The 24,082-nt window shown below is 38.1% G+C and overlaps 1 protein-coding gene across 2 annotated transcripts in view; it reads right to left on the bottom strand.

Annotated features, from left to right (window-relative positions):
- Window positions 1–247: 247 nt before the first annotated feature.
- Window positions 248–24,082, bottom strand: part of RIN2 (Ras and Rab interactor 2) — a 66,077-nt gene continuing 42,242 nt past the window's right edge. For both annotated transcript variants that reach the window (XM_007426783.4, XM_088131564.1), the window contains 5 exons: window positions 21,645–22,772; window positions 9,603–9,908; window positions 7,975–8,106; window positions 3,840–4,003; window positions 248–2,175 (listed from right to left, as the gene is read on the bottom strand). In XM_007426783.4, coding sequence (XP_007426845.1) covers window positions 1,855–2,175; window positions 3,840–4,003; window positions 7,975–8,106; window positions 9,603–9,908; window positions 21,645–22,772 — 2,051 coding nt within the window. In that variant the 3' untranslated portion in view covers window positions 248–1,854. The remainder of the gene's footprint in view (window positions 2,176–3,839; window positions 4,004–7,974; window positions 8,107–9,602; window positions 9,909–21,644; window positions 22,773–24,082) is intronic.

Below are 24,082 nucleotides of genomic sequence, written 5' to 3' on the forward strand. Positions count from 1 at the left end.
TGTATACTCCAAAAGGGTGTTTGTTAGGAATAAAAGACAATCAATCCTCTGTCTCTGAACTTCCAAAGTTAGCTTCCTTCTTCCATTCATGGAATGGAAATGAATTGTTTCAATGTTCAAAACTACTGCTTTATGAGAAAATATTTTCTTTAGTATCAATATCAATATCCTCAGGCTACTGTATATCAAAGGGGCTTTTATCATCGTACCTGGACAAAATACTTTTTTACAGAAAACTTAACACAGCTTGAAACAAGTATGAGCGTGTTTATTTGGAAGCAGCTTCATCAATTTGCAGCAGCATCCTATCCATATTGACCAGATGGGATTGCTGGAAAAATATATTTTGCAACGTTAGACTGGGCTAGAAAAATCCAGATGACAGCAGGTGGCAGCAAAGAGGTCGACTGTTCTGTCTCTTTGTTGCTATCCAGCAGTTGTCTGGATTTATGCAGCTCAGGTACCACTGCCTTACAACGCAGAGGTGGTTTGTTTTATCATTTACTAAATTAAACAAAAATGCATTGGACTGACAATTATACGGCAAATCAACGTAAAGCATACACATCTTGAAAAACAGAACATACTGGTATGCGTAGGTCAGATTATTTTTGGTAGCCCCAGAATATTATGGTATAGTAATAATTATAAATATGGATGTACTGTATAATCCAGAATTTTCAGTAATTTATTATGCAAGTGTCTGAACTGTCACACTTCGAGGGTTTTAATGTCATTGTTCTGACATAGCAGTGTGTACTTCCCAAATTCTTTCTGCATTTAGTTGAGGATTTTATTGCTCATGTTACCTAGTTAGGATAGGAGAATTTCTCTTCCAAATGCAAAAAGTTTTGTTTTCTCTCTGTTATAGAGAATGCTATTCCTACAGACATAAAAAAGGAGGCATCATTTATTTTTTAAGAATGTGATTCGAAATCATATCCAGGATTATCTCTTACTATTATCTCTTATTTAAGACACTTCTCCTGTCGTTGAATGCTGTTTAATTTCTGTGATTCTTTGCTTCCTGAAGAAGCCATAATTTCACACTTCAGAAGTCATGTTCTGATTATTATTGTGAAACATTCAGTTTCATATTATTTCAAGCTTTAATAGTTCAATCCTTTTGTTAATAAATCTCATCTTCTTATAACTGAAGTCTGAATAACCAATGTCCAAAATAAACTGCTTACAAAATCACTTTTTAAAAATGTGGTTTGACATTTTAGAAAGCTAGATGTTAAGACATAATTAAAACAAATAAAAAACGTCACATACTCTAAAACCAGCAAGAGATTTATTTTCTATTTTGTGTTAAAAATCACATGCATAATTATAGAATATTTTATCATTTAAAAAAAATACTTTACAGACATGACAGTTTACCTGCAACTGCTATAAAATTTCTTGAAATATATATAAAAAAGTTGCCTTCAATAAAATAAGAATAAAGCAACTATTTTAAAGAAGGCTGTTATCCATATTTTTACTGATGCTCTGCATCAGACAATAATGCATATATACACTGATTAAATGGTCAACCTAACAGTTAGTTTAAAAGAAGTCTGACCCTCTGCATATGTAACTGAAAATAGTGCATAAACTAAAAGATAGGAGTAAAACCCAGGTGATGGTACTGCAGAACAACTGAGAAGCCACGATGCCGAGTTACAAGTGGTGAATGCTGTGGCTTTGCTTCTGGAGAGCCTGTAAAACTCGACTGCTTATTTTTTTGTAGATTATGTATAATCACTGATAGTAATTCATACTTTTACTAACCGGTAGGGTTTAGAGAATACAGATCATTTAATTTCAACACCCAATCAGTTTATATAACAATTAAAATAATTAGCTTTAGGTATTTTGGTCACTGTTGTCATTCTGGAATATAGCCCCATAAGGATCACTGTTGATGCGCTTATAAACAAAATGGAAGACCTGAGGCTGTGGCCGACTGTGCAGTTCAGCTTTGATCTTTTGGGGATAGGTATCTTCTGTCAGTTGCTGCCAAGTGTCATCAATAAAAAGAAACAGGCTATAGCTGTCAGGATTATCCACTTTAAATTTCTCAGCACAGAGCTGGCACACATCTTCTGTAGTAATATATGGTCTCACTAACAATGTCTTTCCTGTGCAGCCACTGTTTATTTCCTGGAATGCAACTCGTAGGTAGTTCTGTGGAGTGGAAAAACATAAGGAAAAAATTAAAATGTACATTCAGGAGCGAAGCAGTCAATACTGCATCTTGCATCAGTACAAACAAATGCATTATTATTATTTTCATAAAGATAGGAAGGTGTTCTTCAGAATGGTGTTCCCTCTGCCACCCCTGGCGCCCCTCCGCTGACCTTTGCCTCTTCCTTCTCCCGCTGCTGACTAGGTGTGCTCGGCCTGGCTCTTTGCGAGGCAGCTGCTGGCTGTACGAGACTTTGGGAAGGCCTTGCAAAGGGCTAGGCCAGGCATAGCTTGTCAGCAGTGGGAGGAAGAAGACAGCAAAGGTCAGCTGGGAGTGGCAGGGGTGCAGGGCAGAGGACAGGGCGGCAGGGACAGTGGAGTGCAGGGCTGCCAAAAGGGCAGAGATGGGGGAGATAGGCGGGTAGGGGGAATTGAAGAGCACCCTACAGTCATAATTGTGGGTGAGCTGCCAAGGGCCTGAATTTTAATCACGTGACCATGGGGGTGCTGCAATGGCCATAATTTCAAGGACTGGTTATAAATACCATTCATTCAGCACCATACCTTTGAACGGCTACTGAACTAACGGTCATTAAGCGAGGACTACCTGTATGTGAAATCATTCACTAGAAGGAGGAACTAAGTCAAATATAGGTCCAACTTTGCATTCAGAATGCCACAACCAATGCTTTTCTTACAAAAGGGGAAAAACAACCTATACGCTTATTTTAGCTTAGGTATTTTTCAATTGGTTTCAACATAAATACTGGAGGTTTCTGGACCAGAATAAAATGTAGTTAGTAGTGAAAGCAATCATTACACTTCCTAAAAAAACCCAAACTGAATTATTGCAGTAAATATCAGAATTTGACTTTGAGCATCCATTATTAATAAGCTAACATATAAGCCAACATTAAAATGGCAGGATGTCTAACAGGGGTTATGGTTGCACTTCTATCCCTCTTAGAATAGCCAGGATCTTGGAATATTTCAAAGGGAAGTTTTGAAACAATTTATCAATTCGTTCATCATCCCGCCCAACTTCCTTAAAAGTAAGATTGCAGTCCCACCAAAATTCTACAAAACATCCTTTTATCATGTTCAGTAGTTTTAAAGGATATTTGGGGCACAAGTGCAACATAGAGAGCTATCTCTTCCCCCTAAGCTTATGATTCATGTTTCACTGCATCTTGCTTAAGGTGATAGTCATATTAGATGAGATGGGGGCAGAATACCATTTATTTAAGCTGCCTGCCCCATTCACACCCAAACCAGGCTGGAGAAAGTGGTTTTCAAAGCAAAGAAGCCATACAGGAAAGGAACAAGGAACCCTCCCTTTTTGTACCATAATCCTCAAAGCTGAATACTTTTTACCCTAGCTCACTTCAGTTATAAGCTGGGAAAGGAAAAAAGAGGAGCAACAGACAGAGGGGAACCAAGATACATGCCTGTCTACTGGGGATAGATGGGACCAAGCATTTCTTTCCTGTACGTTTTTTGTTATTTGAATGAAACCCCTCTGCCCATTTTAATTGTGAATATAATTGATACATTGCATTTGACCTCTTCTAATGAAGGGTCACTTAACTAACATCAGCCAGGGCAAGTCAAATGTACCATGCTGTGCACTCTACCATTCATTTTCTGGAAGACATAAACCGTACCTGAAAATCATCAACAGATGGGATTGTTCTGTTCGTTGTTCTCCGCTTATGCCACTGCCTGAGAGTATTTCTGGCTTCTGAACACAACAGTCTGGCTGCTTGTTCTTCTTGGAAATTTTTAATTAAGGACAGTGCTCCATATGCACTTGTCAAATAGTAGCCTCCTGTAAAAATTACAAGGGGAGAAATTATTATTAATGAATTGGATATATGTGAAGGAAGAAATCAAGACCATATCCATAATTTCCATGGCATATTAATTTGGAAGAATCTCAGGTGGTATAGTTTGCCAATTGTTTGGAAACTTGTCTCAGTCCTAGGATTCCTCAGAGACCCGTTAGGGATTCTCATTAAGAAAGTAATTGGTAAAACTTCCTTTAATGCCTATTTATCCATCATGTTTTCCATTACAGGTAGTCCCCAGTTTAAGAATGGGTTCCATTCCCAAGGTCTGTCCTTAAGTCAAATTTGTATGTAAGCTGGAACAGTATTATTGTATAATACTGTATAAGTAATATTGTGCAATTAAATCAAACCATTGTGTATTTAACTCAAATTTTGCTATGATAGGTTCCATTCTTAACTACATCCTTAAACCGGGTGCTCTTGACCTGGGGACTACCTGTGCAGCACACGACTGTAAAAAATATTAGTATATTATTCATTTAGACTGTAGTGAGGTTCAAGAGGTCTTGTCAAAATGTCATGAACACTGAAGATGCATGTTTACATTTCAAGAATATTCTGCGAGGGAGAGAAGTTCTGTGGCAGAAATTCTTATACAGAAAAAGATCTCTGTACAAAGGAGGCTTGAAAAATAGTGAGTTATGCCAATGGCCAATTACAACTCTTCTGTTCTTTTGGGTTCTCATCTTCATATATCACTAGCCCTGCACAAACATAACACATAAATCAGAAGCATTACATTATCACTTAAAAGCAGGGATGAGTAGCTGAGAACCTGTGATACACTCTCTGGCAGGGTGCGGTGGGACCTTGCTCTTCACTTGATCTGTTTGAATTTCACTAGGAATAAAACCAGCTTGGTCTAGTGATTAAGGTGCTGGACTAGGAATGGGGAAACTTTCGTTCTAAATCTCGCCTTAGGCATGGAAGGCAGCTGGGCAACTTTGGGACGGTCACTCCCTCTAAGCCCTCAGAAGAAGGCAATGGCAACCCACTTCTGAAACTGCTGTCTAGAAAACTGCATGGACTTGTCTAGGTAAAGACTCTAAGGCAAAAAAAAAAAAAAAAAAGAGCGGTGGAGTAAAGAAGATGATTCAGATGTTTCCTGTTCCTTCTAATGAAAAGATTAAAAATCAATGCATATCCCATAGCCCATGGGAACAAAACACAGCAATCTGTGTGTGGGAGACGATGTATATGCACAAAAGTAATATATCCATGTGCATATGTGCAACTGCATGCAACCATACATACATTTGTGTGCGGCTCAAGGTGTAGCAGCCTGTGGGTACCCTCAGGAATTACCAAGTGATTGGAGTTTTGGAACATTTCTCTCAGCCTGGCTAAACTTGGTGCTCTTTCTTTATGCCCTCCTCTGCTTAGCCACCAAAAGTTTTGGGAAAGAGAAAGTCTGATGTTGTTTGGTGGCCTACGAAATATCAGCATCCAACCTTTTGGCAAGCAGTCGAATCAAAGTTTTTTTTGTTTTCTCTTGGAAAGAGAAGTTTCTTTCCAGATTTAACTGCTTCGGCATTCTTTTGTTTTTAGCTGTCCTGGGACTGGAGGGAAAGTCTCTGGAATGTTTCCCTGTTCCAGATTCATGCTGAATCAAATCACTGAAAATGTAGACATCGTAAAGAAATAGCTTTTTGGAATAGAAAAACATATTCTAGGCCCTAGTTAAAATGCAAGTATCTTTTGAAAATGCTTGCAATCACTTTGAATGGCACTCTCAATAGAAGAGTCAATAGAAATTTATAGGGAATAGACAAACACATTCATATGTTTTTCTTCCAGAAGTTGACTTATGCACATGCCAAGACAAATACAGTTTTGGCTACATTAATACAGACTGGAGAGCCACTACTCATGTTTCTTTCTCAAGCTATGCCTTTCCTGACAAAATTGTTAACCCATATGTCTAAAAAGTAATATACAAAAAGCTGAAAAAGTAATAATCAAAGTAGCAGCCCTACTACCAGATGACACTAATATAGCACAATGATTCAGAGACCCAGCTATGAATCAGAGCATCCTAAGTTAGAAACCTCTCTCTGCCATTTTTCTTAGCCCCCCTTTTCACTTTAAAGCAGCTGTGCCTTTTTCTGGGATCAGGGCACTCCAAATCAAGTATCAAGCACTGCACAGATGTACAACAGAGTTTGCATGCAGGGTGGAAGAAAAACTCGGCACAGGGTCAGTTGTGCTAGTATGCAAAAATCCACTCGGAATGCAATACAGCCTGTGGCAGGGCTGCAAGAACATGAATAAAGAACATTGTTGGGGGGCATAACTTGGAGCATTTGTGTGGTCTGCATGGGGGAAAGAGTCTATTTGCATGGAGGAGGGTAGGAAGAATCTGTGCATGGGATATGAAAACATGGCACAGGGCCAGGTTACTTGTGGGACTGCCTCTCCCTGAGGGTATCTGCCCATCCTACTAGGTTAGGTAGGGTGGGTGTGCTCCAGGTCCCCTCCCTTAAATGTTGCTATGTGAAGGGACCTCGGAAGCGTGCCTTCTCGGTGGCCACCCCAGTCCTTTGAAACAGCCTCCCACCAGAGATCAGAGGGACCCCTACCCTTTTAGCCTTCTGGAGGGCTGTGAAGACCTGGCTCTTCCCCCAGGCATTGGGCTAGGGTGGGGGGTTGAGCTGTGAGGATGTTTGGTCTGGTGCCTGGGGGGAAGGGTATGTTTTAAACTATGTTTCATGGATTGTTGTGAGCCGCCTAGAGTCATTGTATGAGATAGGCAATCATATAAGTCCTGTAAATAAATAAAAGTCCGGAAGAGACAGAATATTGGGATGGAGAAAAGAAAGCATTGAGGAATGCTTCCTTAATGCATGCTTTTTAATATCACTCTGCTCATTTTAAGCTCTTCAGTATGAAACTTTCAGGAACATCTCTCTCAAACAAGTCCGAGTGTCAGAACCTTCTAATGCAAACTTTTGATTAGTGGAAAGCAAATACTAGCAGACTCTCTTCAGTGCTGCTGTCCACAGAGCAAATCCATTTTGATGGATTTTGCAAACTTGCTCCCCATACTGATGCATGGTAGTTTTATTTTACATTCTAAGTTAAAACACTCCAGAATGTTGTAACTATTGTTACTCTTGCTGCTGATGCATGTGTGCTTTTTAATTCATTTGAATTCTATCATTTATTCTAAATTTTCAAAAAATTAACACAATTTTTGTACTTAAAGGGAGAAGTTGGATAGGCAAAGGCACAGAAAAAGAGTCACTTCCTCTAAGCAAGCAAATGCAAACAGGCCTCTTATATATAAGTTATACATTTATCCAATGAATTAAACTGTTCTTCAACACTGAACCTTTTTCATAATCTAATATTTTTCTTCTCTATTAAAGACCAGCAAAGGTTTTAGAGAAGCATATCAGTAAATAGAAATACAAATCTGGAGCAATCCACTTCTGTAATGCAAAAGGATAGTTTTTTAACAAGACCCAAAAACACAAACAGGAAAAAATCTCTTTTCCATATTAGCGGAATGCAAGAAGAGAGACTGTTCACAAACACAACTGGATATAACAACCAGTATGGATTGATAGCTTGTTTGGCTTGTTGTGAGGGAAGTCACATTGAATCAGACTTGCTGTACAAGCAACAAGCATTGACGTACGCATTATAATCTAAATTCCTAGGCTAACACATTATTCTATTTCCAAGTATATGCATACACAAACATAGACACACACTTTTCATTGATAAAAAACACCCTTTTTTACTTCTCATACCAACTGGGAAAAAGACTTCTAATCTCATTTGGTTTGGTTATCTCTTTGTTTTGTTTTGTAGGAATTACTTGATAAGCAGTTGGTAACAAGTCAGAAGCTTTGGCATTCTTTTCAAGCTTCTCTGTTCAGACATACTATCAGTAATCACATTCCTGGGAGAAAAGTCATCATCCTTAGAGTTTCAAGGGCATTACCTTCTCCATGCAGCAAGGATGGGTCCAGCAGTTCCATCATGTACTCAATTTCAGCATCTAACTCCAGCATGTCACACTGAGCCACAACATAGGTCAGCACTGGCAAAAAGTCATCAGCTCCATACATTCTCCCTAGGGAAAGGGTGAAAAATGTAGAGAGACAGAACACAAACAATATCAGAACTTATTGCCAGAACTTTTTGCTGTTCTCCATTTGTAAAAGCTGTGCTCTCCACTTCTACTTTTATCCAAGGTATAATTTTAAATCCATGAGAAACATTCAGATGCCTATAGTAGTGTCACCAGATATAGTCTGGGGTTTATAGGGACCCAGAGACGATTTGAATGCAGACTTAACAGTGCTTATAGAATAGGAACTCATTCTGATATCATTTAGATGCTCTCAATAGCTGTGTCCCAAGAAAGAGTTCCTTAAGGAATGGAAACAAGATGCAATAAAGAACAAATACACCAAGAACAAGTAGCTCAAAAATTAAAACAAGGGGCTAAGCAAATTATCTCCTGCACACATATTTAAACATCATTTGAATCAAAAACAGCTGGTGTAACAGTCCATGCGAATTTGACAACCTGATATTGTAAGGCTCCTGATTAGCTTCATGGCTTTCTATCAACTGATTTCAGAAGTTGGTTCATTCTTCATGTTATTGGAGATGTATGAAAGTATCACTGTTCTACTTAAAATGGGATTAGTTCCACATAATAAGTACTGAAGATTTTTTGACTGGTAGAATAGGAATAATATGTCTGGAAACATTTGATTAAAGACCACATATAAAAGAATCCCATCCATCCATGTCAATAAATTGTTTTCCTCAAATAATTGAGCTCCACAACATAATTCTTGCAATATCAGGACATGAAGATTATTGTTTACACTGAGCAAAGTGGGTCAGTTTGGAACTCATCTGCTAAGGCGGGGATGTTATATCCCATACAGAGATATCAGAGAACCTAAACTCTTATTAATCATCCAGTATAAAAATAGTGACTTTTGCATTAAGCATTTTAAAACAGCTCTCAATATACAGTAACACAACAGCAGCAATTACAATGTTGTTTACTGAATGAATGGCTTCTTCTGCAGTGAATATGGAGGTGGGAGCATAACTGCAATTTCCAAAGAAACACAGAATATTCCATATTTTTATTTTGTTATTTTGACTCTCAAGAATTTTATTCTAGTGCTTAAAAAACAATATGAGTTGGCACCAATATGAAGAGTCTTTCTCATACAATAGTGATACATCATTTAAATTCAGACCAATAAGCTTCACTATAATTCATTCTATTCACAAAAGGAAATCTGAAGCATGGTCAATGGCAACTAAATTTCTAATTGTTTTTTTCCAACACATTCAACATATCTAGCCCCATTCTTACAGAAATCTGATACAGCCTGAACTGCAGCAAAATTTGGAAAAAATATATCATTTTACCCCATCTGGAACCAAGATTTAGACTGCCTAAGATAAGAGTGTATGAAATCACAATACACCAGAAGTAAAGTAAGAAAATGTGAAACTCTTTTGGCAGATGAAATGGTTCTCATTTTACAGAAACATCTCTGAACAGCTCAGAACTTTTTGACCAAATCTAACATTTACCTGAATTGTTTTCCATCACAGTGTAAATCAGTTTGCACACTCTTAGTAGCAGCATAACTTTCTTTTCAGGAGAGTACATTTTCTGCATGGCTATGAACTTGACTTTAATCTTTTCAACATCTACGAAATCTGGTGTTGGGACGAAAACACCCAGCTCCTGAGGATTTCGCTGTCGGACAAGTTGAAGATTCTCTTTCAACTGCTTCCACGAGCCATCGGCTGTATGGAATTCTTTCAACATCATCTCCACATGGTCCTTGAGGGGTTTCAAGATGCATTTATGCATGGCCTTCTCTAATACCACATCTGAAAAAAGACAAGCAAGCTAAGAACACTACCTGGCAAAGAAACCTGATTTTTGTTCTTCCATAGAAAAACAAATGAATTTATCCAGCCAGGATAATCATTTCATTAAATTTCCAAAACAATTTTAATGGCAAAAACAGTTTTACAGCTGGTTTTTAACAGGAAAAATGGCCATTGTCATCTTTATTCATTTTAATTAGGAAAGACAAAACTAAAATAAAAATCTGTTCATAGTATGACAGAGATTTTCCTGAATCCCAGAACGGCAGAACCTTAACCAATCTGAATATTTTCTTACATCTTGGAGATGGTTCAGAATGTAGCTCTCAAAAGAGAAATCATACCTTCTGTCTTGTGTCTACTTACAGCATTTTCAGTATCAGAGAGAAAACAAAAGTACTTCCATTTGGAAGAAAAATTCTCCTGCATGATTTGGTAATATATAAAGATTTAAATCCTCAACTAAAAATATAACCAATTGGGAAACTCCTGCATCTGTAGCATGACATTAAATCTCTGTAAATACAACAATCCAGACTTAATATATTTAAGTATATTATAATATCTCCTCACCAGCACATCTCCTCACCAGCAATCATCACCCAGATAAGCAGAGATTACCCAGATTACCACCAGACATACAAGCAGTAACCAATGCCTTAATCAAGGAACTACCAGAGGAAAAAAAATAGAACAAAACAAAACCCCCACCCCCACCAACACTGGCATGGCATGCCACAATATATAAACAGAGAGCAAACCCCATTCCATTCTAGCATTGAAGATGTTACCTAGCCGGGTAATGAAATGTTTGCAAGAAAACAACCAAGCTCAGAGAACCCCAAGGACTCCACAGTTAATATATTTTGTCCATCTTGCCTTGCAAGCTTGTAAGGAATTCTTAATTACTATACCATAACATTCTGAGGTTTCTGTGTGCCTACTTTTGTGCCATCTGCAAATTTGATCAGCGTTTCCTCCATTTTTTCACCCAACTTATTAATAAAAATACTGATGAGTACAGGTCCCAAGAATGAACCTTGTGACACCCCACTCAATACCTCTCTCCAGTTTTAATGAGGAATCATTACTGAGCACGTCTCTTTAAGCCAGGTATGCATCCACTTAATTGTCATGCTGTTCAGGCTGCATTTAACTACCTTACTAATCAGAATGTTATGGAGTATTTTGTCAAATACTTTGTTGAAAGTGAGAGAGATTATATTTGCAGCATTCCCCAGATATACTAAGATTAGTCTAGCAAGCCTTGTCCTTCACTGACTTCTGACACTACTACTGTACATTGTTTTCAAAGTGCTTACAGACTAATCTCTTTATGATTTGCTCTAAAATCTTCCTGGTTTTGGACTGTTTTGTAGTTTCCTAAATCCTCCTTTTTCTCCTTTTTGAAGCTAGGGACATTTGCCCTCATTCAGACTTCTGGACTGAATGAAGACACATTGGGCACAAGATTTAAATTCTCTGGACACGAGATTTACATCCATTCAGAATTAAAGAGATATTCTATGACCATATATCAATCCAATTTATTAATTCTGTCCTTTAATTTTACTTTTCATAACATAATACCCATTCCACCAAAGGAAAACTAGATACCCCATAAAAACCTGGTCCTTATTTTGGGCCCCAGGAAACACATTTGGTCCAATTTTAAAAACACTGAATTTAAATTGTATCCTTAACGGTAATTGTTACATTACATTTCCATTCATAGCATTTGCTTATTTTCTTACTTCCTTCACACACAGAAGATAAACCGGAGTTGCTGAGAGTTAGGCAGCACATACATTAATTATTATTATTTATTATTATTTTCAGAGAAATGGCTAATTATGCACAAAACCACTAGCCTATGCTTTCTGACACATTTTTAAAAAATAACTGTTTCAAAAGCTGAAAGTGGTGGTGAGGCAAAAATAAACATCTCTTATAAACATGAAAATTTGTTATAAATCATTTCCTTAGTAAAATGAATTCATATTTCAGGGGGTGGAGAAGGACGTTGGTGATAATGTAGGAAGCAACTCCACATCAGGGAGTATGATACACAAGCTGCAAATCTGGGGGTTGTGTTAGACTGAAAAAAGCTTGTACTTGGCTTTGTCTTTCGATGTAGAGAAGCCAATCAGCAACGAAGTCACTAACACACACCCACACCAAGCATTAAAGTTGATTATTCCCCAAAAGAAGGAAATGGTGTAAACATCTTTTATTTTGACAGAATATCCATCCTTTCCTCCCACTTTCCGCAGACAAGGTCCCCCACCAGTTGAAATCTCTGAATAAACTTGCAACACTGTTTTCTAGAGACACTATGTATTGTGTATACAGACAGTCAATATTTGTAACCTTGAATATTTTTATACCTCAGCACTAACCAGAAAGGAGCACTTTATCAGTTGCACATAGCTTCACTCCCTCTGAACGATATTTTTCCACAATTCCCTACACTTCATCCCAGTGAAGGTTTATCTTTTCTGCTTCTCCTTTAGCAAGCGACAACCTATGCCTGATCCATTCAGTACAATATGAAGAGCAGAGATGTATATGGCAACAACTATGTTGTTTACCATTTCAGTTTAAATGAGTGGATTGAGCCAAAACAGTTTTTTTGAGTTTTTGGTAATTTTACAAAAGTTACTTGGCAGATGATACATGGAAGGGATTGGGGGAGAAAGGGGGAAAGTGGCAAGGAACTGTAGAGTACTAACATTTCAGGTGTCTGAAGGCAGTTATGTAAAATGGATATGCAAAGTTGTTTTATGAGTTACACTACAATTTTTGTGAGTTTCTTTCTAAAAATAATGGGATGTATAAATATCAAATTCTCTTCCTGTTCTTATGACATACTTGATTAATCCTCATGGATTGCTCAAGGATTTGTCTCAAACTCAATGACAGAGGCATGGCACTATCAAACTAAAATAAACACACACACACACACACACACACACACACACACACGGAAAACTCCCCCAGAAAACTCAGTTTGGAGCTCATCTTGAAAAGAAAAAAGTCCATGAGGGGACTAGCTAAACAGACATTGATAAGGAGAAGACAAGAGTTAAAACTCCTAGTGTCCTGAAGAAAATTTTCTAAAACTACTCCAATGAAAACTCAGTTGCAAATTTAGCTTGAAAAATGCAGTAATGGAAATAAGGTAAAAAAAAAAATCAGAAAAAAGGCATACATTTTTGGAAAAATTAGTAAGTTGACAATAAAATAAGCAAAACATTTAAGGAGCATCATGCTAAAAACACATTAAGTTATTTTCTGAGCACTTTAAAAGCAGGATGTCAACTAAAGAGATGGCTGGATCATTAAATGACTAAGTCCTCAGAACTGAGAACTACTTTAAATAACTCTATCGTCCTCTTTCACTTGCCAGGCGCATGATCACATCTGAATCAGCTTTTTACAGAGAGGATTTCTGAAGAACCAAATCAAAAAGGAGCGACAAGAGATGAAGCTTTAGGGATATCTGACAAATCAGCCATTTGGACTAAATGATACATATCTGAACACTCTTTAAGAATAAAGAAAAGATGCCCAACTTCCAACTAGTAGCAGCTCTCATAGCATTCAACAGCAATATTGCCAATGACTAGCAAAAACTAAGATCTTGCAGTTATTCTTTTCTTTTACTTTATTAATCAGATTTTAGGAAAAAGTATCAAAACCACTTTCCCCCTGAACTTCAATTTGCTCTACTCTATGAAATCTCATGTGTCTCTCAGTGATGATTTCTGGCTTAAAAGATTATCCAAATCTGGATTTGAATTCACAAAGTTGTTTACAGATATAGTCTGATCTTGCAAAGTACAATGTTGCAGCTTCTAGAGATTATTTTTAGGATTGTAGCAACAAACCCATTTTTAATCAGCATACAATTCTTTTGAGCTTTAACACATGGACAATTCTTAATTAACTCAAGTGACTTTAAGCCTGACTTTAGGCCAGTGCTTCTCAACCTTAGCAACTTTAAGATATGTGGACTTCAACTCCCAGAATTCCCTAGCCAGTGGGAATTCTGGGAGTTGAAGTCCACATATCTTGAAATTGCTAAGGTTGAGAAACACTGAAACACTTCTTTAGGCATACAATTAGCTACTTCAAAGTGGAAAGAGGAAGTGTTTAAATGGTATGAGTAGTTTTCCTTTGACTTCTGGAATGTCCATCTGCTTCCTGTAGAAAAACACTCTTTTGCAATCTTTTGAGGCACAACACTTTAATGAAAACAAATATTTGAGTGACCTTCTGTCCTGAAAGGACCTCTTGTTTCACTTTATTTATTTACCAAAACTTACTCTTACAATTCATAATATATCATAATGGTTTAATAAATTAAAAATAAAACACCAATGGTGATGTTCTGCTCTCACTCCTGATATGTGGTAACTGAGATGTTTTTGATAGAGTGAACACTCTGTGGAGCTTTGTGGCTCACAGAACCCAATTCAAAAGTGCCCCAGCCAATTTAAACACAATGAATTGGTTAGGTAATTTAACAGGTAACTGCTTAAGTACTTTAAGTGATAACAGGAAAGCAATCATAGAGTTGGAAGGTACCTTAGAGAACTTTTAATCCAGTTCTCCGCTTAGTGCAGGATCCAGTGGGACATCTCTGACAGACGACCATCCAGACTCTATTTGAAAACTTCTAGTAAAGGGGAACTCACAATTTTATATGGCAGCCTGTTCCACTGATTGACAAACTTGCCAGACAGGAAGTCCCTCCTGACCTATTTCCTAGGTAGTTTTAATGCATCTGTTCTGATCTTGCCCTCTGGGCAAGCTCAATAGAGAATAAGCCCACCTGGGCCTAGTTTTTATCTTGGAGCAAATATGATGTGATCTGAGGGTGTCCTTTTCCAGAGTCAGCATTCTTGGATTACTATGGAGCTTACTGGTGCCTCTTCTCTCTCCAAGAGGGAGGTATCTATTTAAATCAGTCTGCCTGAAGCACTCAATGGATCTATTCAGTTTCCAGAGGGTGCCTCGGGTTTCTCCTGAAATCTTGGGGGCAGCTCTGCTGAGGCTTTGGTTGTCTGCTGGAATTGGGAAATGGCTACAGCATGGGATAGGACTGCACCTGAGCAGCCTCTCCCTTGTTTGCTGATTTAGGGAATTCCTTGGCTCGGTGAGGAACTCTGGGGGACGAAGCAACAAAAAGGTTGTCTAGAGAGGTGTTGGTGAAAGAGTGAGTCTAACCAAACGTGGGAAAAAACTCAAGTTTCAGCCTATGCTATGGTAGTAAGAGTGGCAACATGGCAAAATCTTTTTCACATCTTCAGTGTCTCTTTCTGAAGTGACATGGACCCTTCTGGGAAGGGTGGACCAGAAGAACATTTAGTGGGACAATATGAAGAATTTGCAGTGCATCTTGGAGTTAGATGCCTGCCGGGCAGGTTCAGCAGAGGTAATGGGATTCTGTGATTCCACCTTACTACAAAAAAAGAACAATGCTGGAATCCTTGTCATGCTTGTTTCTTGACTTGGCCTGCCTTGAAGAGCTGACATTTATCCTGAAAGCCTGTCCAAGTTTCTCTCTGTCCCATTTTATACTAAACAAAATCAAGGTGAAGTTATTTTGAGTTTCTTTCTCATGCTTCCTCCTATCTCAGGACTGTGTAATCTGTTCTCCACGTCCCCACCTAACAGCTCTCTCCTACATTCCCCTAAGGCAGCTCTACATTTTTTTACATGGGGAACTGTTCTTGCAGTAGTTTTTTCCCCTTTTTTCCAGGGACAGCTGCACTCAGGAGGAGGAGGAAAAGTCCAAGTTCTAAAGACTTATAGTAGGTAACTGGCTGTTACCAAAACATTGTTCCTTGGTGAATGGTGATGAATAAGAAGGAATTTTTAAAATTACTGTAATCATGAAGTTAAGAGACATATACTACTTGGGAGAAAGACTATGACAGATCAAGACAAAGTATTAAACTGCAGAGACATAATCCAGACAAGAAAGATTTGTATTGTCAAACCTATGTTTTTTTCCTGTGGTAATATATAGCTATGAAAGTTGGAGCATGAGAAAATCTAAACAAAGAAAAATGGATGCCTTGGCATTGTGGTGTTGGAGAAAATTGTTGGGAATACCTTTGGCCACAAGAACAAATCATTCAGTGCCAAATGAAGTGGAGTGCTCGCTAGAAACTGAGTGATGCTACAGCTTAAATGTTTTGAACATAATGGTGAGAGTCACTGGAGATGCCCTGGTGCTTGGAAATATTAAAGGCATTCAAAAATGAGCCTAGCAGAAGATGGCAAGATAACATAAGCATGAGCTTACAAAAACTCAAAGATGTAGTTACTGACAGACCAACTTGGCTGAATAATGTCCACTGCCTCACCAACATTTGGAAGCAACTGAATGATTCAACAGCAACAGCAGCAACTCAGAGTAATTCCCTGAACTCCCCACGAAGTTTAATTGCAGGTTGAAAACTGGCCTTATATTGATTGTGTAATCTCCCATTGTGAATGAATGAGACCGTGCATTCTGTGAATCACAGAAATGAATTGGACAGTATAGTTATACTGTACCCATTATCCTTCAAAATATGCCCAGAAAACTCCCACTGAGATTGTGCAAAAACTCTTGGCTAGCTAACCAGAAAATCTGTAACAGGGATAGACTGAAGGTAGATCTGAATCAAATTTTTGGGTGATTTGTAAGGATTTCTGACAAGGATTTCTGACTTTCATATGCTTAATAATATAATTTACAAAATAGCCACTTCTAATTTATACTTCTGAAATGAAGACATATCAGATATCCCTTAAATAGATTTTTATGTAAAAGGACTGTGAGATTTGTTTAATTCTGGTAATTAAAATGAATACCTAGCCTTAACATTTTTAAATTCTAATATGTCTTTTTCATGGGGCTCCATTTGTTAGTTTTTTTGATGTTAACAAGCAGAGTAGATTATTCTTGGAATTAATAAAGCGGTTAAAGCAAAAGTGAAGTTTGTCCATTTTTTATCTACACAACGTATCTGTGGGCAGTATGTGATTATTTAACATGCTGTTGTTGCTCAGCATATGGTGGCCTAGCATGTAAACCATTCACACAGATCTTACCTTGGTCATGAACCCAACATACAGCCTAGGGAAGAACCCCACTGTTTGCCCCACATACACAGAGATAGGAATGACAATTACCATGTCATGTAACTTTATACCTTTTAAAATGTGAACATTTTAAATGACATTTTTAGCATAAAATGATTTTATTATAAATCTCTTTAATTTGCGTTGACATACTGGCATTATTTTATCACTGAAAAGCAGACTTGGAATTCTATAACTAAAATAATATAAAAATAGCATTCAAATAGTAATTGTAAAACAGAGGTGGGTAATGCATGGCCATCTTGATATTATTCAGCATTAACTTCCATAACTTGCAGCCAGCATGGCCAGTGGAGAGGGACAGTGAAAGCTGATCTCTTTTAACATCTGAAGCCACATAGGTAGCCCATACTTGTTCTAGAATGCTTGAAATGCTCTACAGTCATAATCGTAGTAACTTCAGCAAACTGACTTTGTAACATTGTTGTAAGACTGAGAGGTTTCTTCCCTTTCTTACAAAACAAGAATGAGGGCAGAAGAGGAGGAATAAAACTGATTGAGAAGGGAAAGAAAGTTGCTCTTTGCGCAGTCCATATACAGTGGAATCTCGGGTTACGAACGCTTCTGTTAATGAACTTTTCGGGTTATGACCAGCTCCGGCCGCAAAATTTTGCTTCGGTTTGCGAACTCCGCTTCGGGGTACGAACAGGATGTGCGGCCATTTTCCCTCCCGTGACATGGTCCGCGGCCATTTTTCCGCCCCTGACATGTGGTCCGCGGCCATTTTCCGCCCCTGACACGTGGTCCGCAGCCATTTTTCTGCCCGACACGTGTTCCGCAGCCATTTTTTTGCCCCTGACATGTGGTCCGCAGCCATTTTCCGCCCCTGACACGTGGTCATAGGGAGGGGGGCTCTCCCTCCAAGCAATAGCCGCCTCCCTGTCCTCCACGCCAGAACGGATTAACGGTAATTACATTGAACCTTATAGGGAAATTTGCTTCGGGTTGCGACCAATTCAGGTTGCGGCCAGAGTCATGGAACGAATTAAGTTTGTAAACCGAGGTTCCACTGTATAAGTTATTTAATACATTGCTATGCAATATGGCAATGACAAGTTTTTCATCCAAAAACAATGTATCTTTGGATGACTTCCAGGGAAGAAATGGTTAACTGAAGATGGCTCCACTTTTAGTGGAACAACCACAGCGGAATGAAGAGCCAGTGAGTAGACCAGCTCTTCATAATTCCTCTCTGGACAAGGAAAGGACTTATTGCCCCCAGGTGCTCCTCATGAGGAGACCACGGGTTTAGAGCTCTGGGAGATGAGGTTGGTGCCTTTCAAAATGACACTGGGTTCGCATACTTCCTTTTCTAATCACTTTTGGAAATTGCTTGTTAACTGCTTTTTAGCTATTAGGAACCTTTGGATAGACAAGTTTTATAGCACTGGTGAGTTTCCTTCAATCCTTAGCAAAAGAAGTTTTAAATACAAGTTTAAGGACTTAAAAAAAAATCTTTTGGAACAGCAAAAGGGTGATTAGAATATTGATTTTGGAAAGTTACAAATGGACTAAGGGTCCAGATGGATTTGAAATAAGATTTTGGAATTAATTATAAGAATCCTTCCCATGGGAAAATCCTTTTGTTTTGATTCTCTGGGGGGGAAAAAAAAGAATGGATGAAATTTTGAAAATTGCACACTAGAGGGAACCAGAAGGAACTAAAGATTACAATTAAAGGAGAAGAACACTTAAACTTGACTTCCTAATATGGAATGGAGCAAAATATTTTATTGAAGTATATTTTTGAACAATGGACCCAGAAGTTAATTTTAAGAGTGTCTGCCACTGTGTTTAAAAGATGTTATGGAAGAGGAACAAGTTTTACAGGACAAGATGGAGACTGATCCGAAAGTGGATTCAAAAACAACAAGCTACAGAAATGATATGGAAAAACATGCTATACTGGACATATAAATGAAACCAGCTGATGTCTTAATAATTAAAAGGGATATATTAATAACAAACCAAAAGAGTGACATGGATAATATTGCTATATTGGATTTACAAAAGAAGCTTGTTAAAGCTTTGCAGAATTTTGTGAGAAGGGACAAAGAAAAAATGAAAAGAAATCAAGTTCTAGGACATTATTTGAAGGGACTAAAGATTAAGATTGTTAAAAGTAATAGGAATATACACTTGGTTTATTTGATCATGGTTAAAATAGATGTGTTATCTCTGGTAACCCTTAATGGACTTTTGCTGATCAGGACTGAACGATTAAACTTTAAGGATTTGCTTATAGATAAGAGATGGGATATGGGAAGAAGAGATCATTGTTATATTTTAAGAGAAGATGATAAATTACTAAAATTGTTTATACTTGTTGTGATGAAGGGGGAAGTCATTTCTTTATAGATTTCTTTTTATTTACTATATTCTTATTTCTTTTTTTCCATTTTTTCTGTTTTTTTCTTTTCTACACCTTCTATTTTTTTATTCTTTTATTTTTTTTTAGTACAGTATGTATTAGTTTTTATCTTCTTAATTGTAATTTTTAATAAGTTAACTTTGAATTCAGTGATTAGAAGCAAAATAAATTGCATGCCAAGACTGTTCTGTCTGGAATTTTCCTGGAAATATCTGGCATGAAAATACTTCTTGGAATTCTTGGAAATAGTATGTTGGATCAAATGGTGCACATGTGCACACAGAACTTTCAAAATCACACCATGAAACAATACTATTACTTCATTATTATACTGCATTTTTTTCTGTAAACACTGAGGCAACAGGCCTCTGATCAGAAATTATGATCCTAAATTCTTCCTACAGAACTGGGAATAAAGTTTATTTGAAGCACACCTTGTCTGGAGATAGAACTATAGAGAAGTTAAATTATAACAAATAAGAACATCTGGAAAGAAAACATGCACTATTTATCTAGTTGTAAGAATAGTTTTCCCTCTCTTTCTACATAATTGCCATTGAGAGACTGAATTGTAGTCTATGGAATAGGCTGGCCTTGTTTTATTGCCTAAGATGACTCAATCCATTTGCCACATAGCTCTTGCCTAAATCAGCAACATCTGATACATCTGCTCTGTTGTGGTTATTTGCAAACCTCAAGACTGGTGAAGGCAGCAAAATTGTTCAAAAGCAAAATTTCTGCTTGCTTAAACAGCCTTTCTGCAAAATTAAGCCTTGCTCATCAATTGTTCAACTAAACCCATGCAGCTAAAATGCACTGCCTCTCTCTCTCACGCACACAGAATAGCATTAACAAAGGAAAAAGGTAGCAATTTAACAGGTCACCAAAGCCCAGATTGCTTTCTCATCTTTGGAGTAAACATCAAGGCATGCAAATTATACATTCAAGCAAAACACAAGCATATTTCAAAATTTCAATATGCAGTATTTCATTTAAAATCATGAAACTATTTTTTTTAAATCACAGGATGTTATTGCACTGGCAACATATGACTCATACATATGGAAATAGCTATTCAATTAAGGGAGGCCAAAATTTTCAACCCAGAAACAACTATTCCGAGAGAGTTTTCCAACACTGTGAGCATACTGAATCAGTGAGAAGGGGAAGGAAACAGTTCAATGAAATGAGCTTACAAGGAAAGTATTTTTGCCTTGAGGGAAGTTTTCAAGCAAAATGGATGCCACTGAAACTTACAAAATACTAAGCTAATTTGCATTTTGGTACACATCCTTCCATAAATATATAAAATGCTTACATAACACAAAGCAAACAAGATCTGAGATAAGTAACATCTCCCTTTCATAGTCTCTTCTTACCTTAAGAACCTGTTCTTAACTTACTCTGAATCTGAAACTCAAAGTGCAATTAGCAACATTTGGCAGGTTAGTGGGCTTAGGGCATTTTAGGGGATCCATTATAACTCTAAAATTTCTCTCCACATAAAGCAAAAATCTTAAGATTTCTTTAAAAAACTGGGGGATTTTACCATTCATGCATTACATTTTGAACTATAAAGGCATATGGTTTGGTGCCGTTTAAGGGTTTGTTTCTTTTTAAAAAATGCATATTTATTATATTGTTGCTTTTACTGATGTTTCATTTTTATAAGCTATTTTTTAAAAATAGAACATCAGACTACGTACATTTTAAATAACAAACAAACAAATAGTATTAATAAATACATCCTGCAACATAACTAAAAAACTGCTACTCCCAACCATGATGCCTGGTCTTACACATCAGTATTTCTACAATTAAATTTCTCTTAATATTACAGTTCTGGAATGCGGTATTCCTTCCCAAAAAGAAAACTGAAGCCCAAGTTTAATAATAACAACCTCTTGTTTCTCTTACCATTCCCATCCTCATGTAATTTGCATGTGTGGGAGCAAGGACTACCATTTTTTCATTTATATTGCTATGTAAGATTCCACTGACAATGTTACATTAAATAAATGGCTTTGCACAAAGTGCAGGTCTAGTGGAGGGTTATGTTCTGTTTGAAGTAGCCTGGATGTTAAGGAAGAGAAGGAGCTGCCACCTCAGTTATTAACAAGATCCAGACCTTCAAAACCAGACAGAAGGTGCAGACCCAGGAACAGGACATTTTTGCCCATGAAAGGTACTACACAGCTGCTTACCTATTTGATCTTCCGGAATCAGCGATTCAATGGGGGGATCCAGTTCAGAACTCTGAGATAAATAGCTCTTCACTTGGGTCATAAACTGCCGAATAGTTTGAAGCATGTCCGTGCTGGAAACATGACACTCCTTGTTCTCCTGTAGGAAGCTTATATAGTCCTGAACTAGGCAACCAAAATAGGTACGCTTGTCTTGAGACATTTCTGCTATTTTCTTGACCATCCTTTTCTCTGGGGTCATGAAGGAACTGAAGACTCCACTCATTTTCCTCAACTGGGATTTGACAATTTTGGGAAGTACAAATGAGCCGTTCCTTTTTTTCTTGGGCTTCAAGGGTGGTGCCATGCTTTCCTGGTCACTCTCCCCCTCGAACTCCTCCAGGCTGCTGTTAGTATCCCCGTCATAGGCAAAGAGCGGCATGCTCCGATCAAAATCCAGAGAGTCAGAGGAGGATGTGGACAGGCTCATGTTGCTTAGTCTTTGCCTGCCTCCATTCCACTGCACTTGTGACTCACAGTGTGCAGCTAAGCTGTTTGTGCTCTCCAAGTTCTGCTGAGGCGGAGCTCCACCTGGAATGCTGGCAGCTTCTGTGCCATCCACCAAATTATGGCTGGGTTTATTTACTGCTGAGTTCTTCTCATTGCTCTCTGCTTCTAAAGAGAGAGCCTTTTTTTTCAGGCGCGGCGGTGGGATAGGAGTTGGCCTCTTCTGTATCACATCCAAGTTCCAGTGTTTGCTGTGACTGACAGTTTCTGGCAGACTGGTCTGGTTTGTAGTCCTGGACAGCTGAGGGTGTGCAAGGAGACTATGAATAGAAGGTGGGGGAGGCCTGGGTGGGGGAGAACGGGACCTCTCAGGGCCATTCACATCTTGTGCTTTTGGACCTGGTCTTTTGAGATTTCCACCAACATCCTGGCTATGCACTTTCAAGAAGAGAGGATTAATAAAACACAGGGCTCCGTTGGTCTGGCTGCATTCCAGCTCTGAAGGCGTTCTGGTTCTTATAGAATGAACTCCATTTATGAGGCAGAGCTGCTGGGAGCCTTTATAAATGCTGTCTGAAGGCAGAGGCTTCTGGAGGGGTGAAGATTTTTGCAGTTTGTTGTTAGCTGGAGAGCTCCAAAAATCTGAAAGTCATTATTTAGTTAGCAAAAGAATGCAAATATTATGCCCCTAGCGCTCAGAATGTTCTACTCAAAAAGATTTGCTCTCAGACAAAGAGGTTTTTTTTTAATAGGATCAGCCCGAGACTTTTGGATCCTGGGATAAAAAAGGGAAACAGAAAGCTCTCACATCCAGACATGTATAATTTACTAGGGATATCTCCTGCACAAGCTTAGTGCATTTCAAGAATAATTTTGCACTACTGAACCCCATCAATTAGTTCCAAATATTTTCTAATTGTAACTCAGACCTGTTGCTGCTGCTTGACATCAACTCTAGTGAGCTGCCTGTGTTTCCTAAAACTACAGAAGAAGAGTTACTTCTGGAAGCCCTGTCAGATGGAGCATTTGCCTTGAATGCAATGTGCCAGGCTTTCTAAGATTTAAGCTGTCTTTGCCTTCATCAATGACAACAGCAGTTCTAAAAAAGGCAGCTTTCTACATCTAATCCTCTGTGATCATTTCTTCAGTGGCTTAATTCAGACATTATGCCATTTATGCTTCCAGATAATTAGGTTTAGAGATGCATACTTATTTTAAGTTTCTGTGTGCTACCATGGCTAGCGGCAAGAAGAACTAGGACTGGAGGTAGAGAAGGTATCCAGGTTCAAATTTTAATACAGATGTGAAGCTCATTCTGCTTCCTAAGTAGGAGGAGAGGACTGTGTATGCTCTTCTGATCTACTTGAAGGACAGGCAGGATACAAATATAATAAATCCCCAAATTATAAACACTAGGCCCCATGGACTCAAGAAGTAGAAAAACTATTCTTAAAAATAGTTTGTCACAATGCCAGAACTGAACCTTTGGCTTTAAATTATGCTGTGGATTAATTCCATAACTTTTATGGAATTGCTTCTATGACTCAAACTAATATTTAGAGACCTCGTTTTTTTTCAAGCAAAAATAGCTAAAACATGCTTCCAGGCCACATGACAGTACCAGACCTGGGACAGAAACTTTAACCCTTCTGCACCACCCATCCCTACTGTCCTCCCCATCCAGCATGCCATTTTCCTAATCGCAATTACCCCTTTCTGAACATGCTTCTCTCATGAGGAGAAACAGACAGATACTCCTTTGGTTCCTACTTTTTTTTCTGTATGGGGGGGGGGTTGAATCACAAAAGTGACATGCAGGGGAATATTCAAAGCAGAAGTACCCAATATTTTTGGGCCACTGGGTACATATAGAATTTTGGGAACATTTTAAGGACACTCACGAAATAAATGCAGCCAATCATAAAACATTCATAACTGAACAAAGCACTGCA

This window comes from Python bivittatus, unplaced genomic scaffold (assembly GCF_059951505.1).
Source record: "Python bivittatus isolate LINGU-HERP-01145 unplaced genomic scaffold, Pbiv_v1 ctg000960_np1212, whole genome shotgun sequence".
In the NCBI taxonomy this organism is placed as follows: domain Eukaryota; kingdom Metazoa; phylum Chordata; class Lepidosauria; order Squamata; family Pythonidae; genus Python; species Python bivittatus.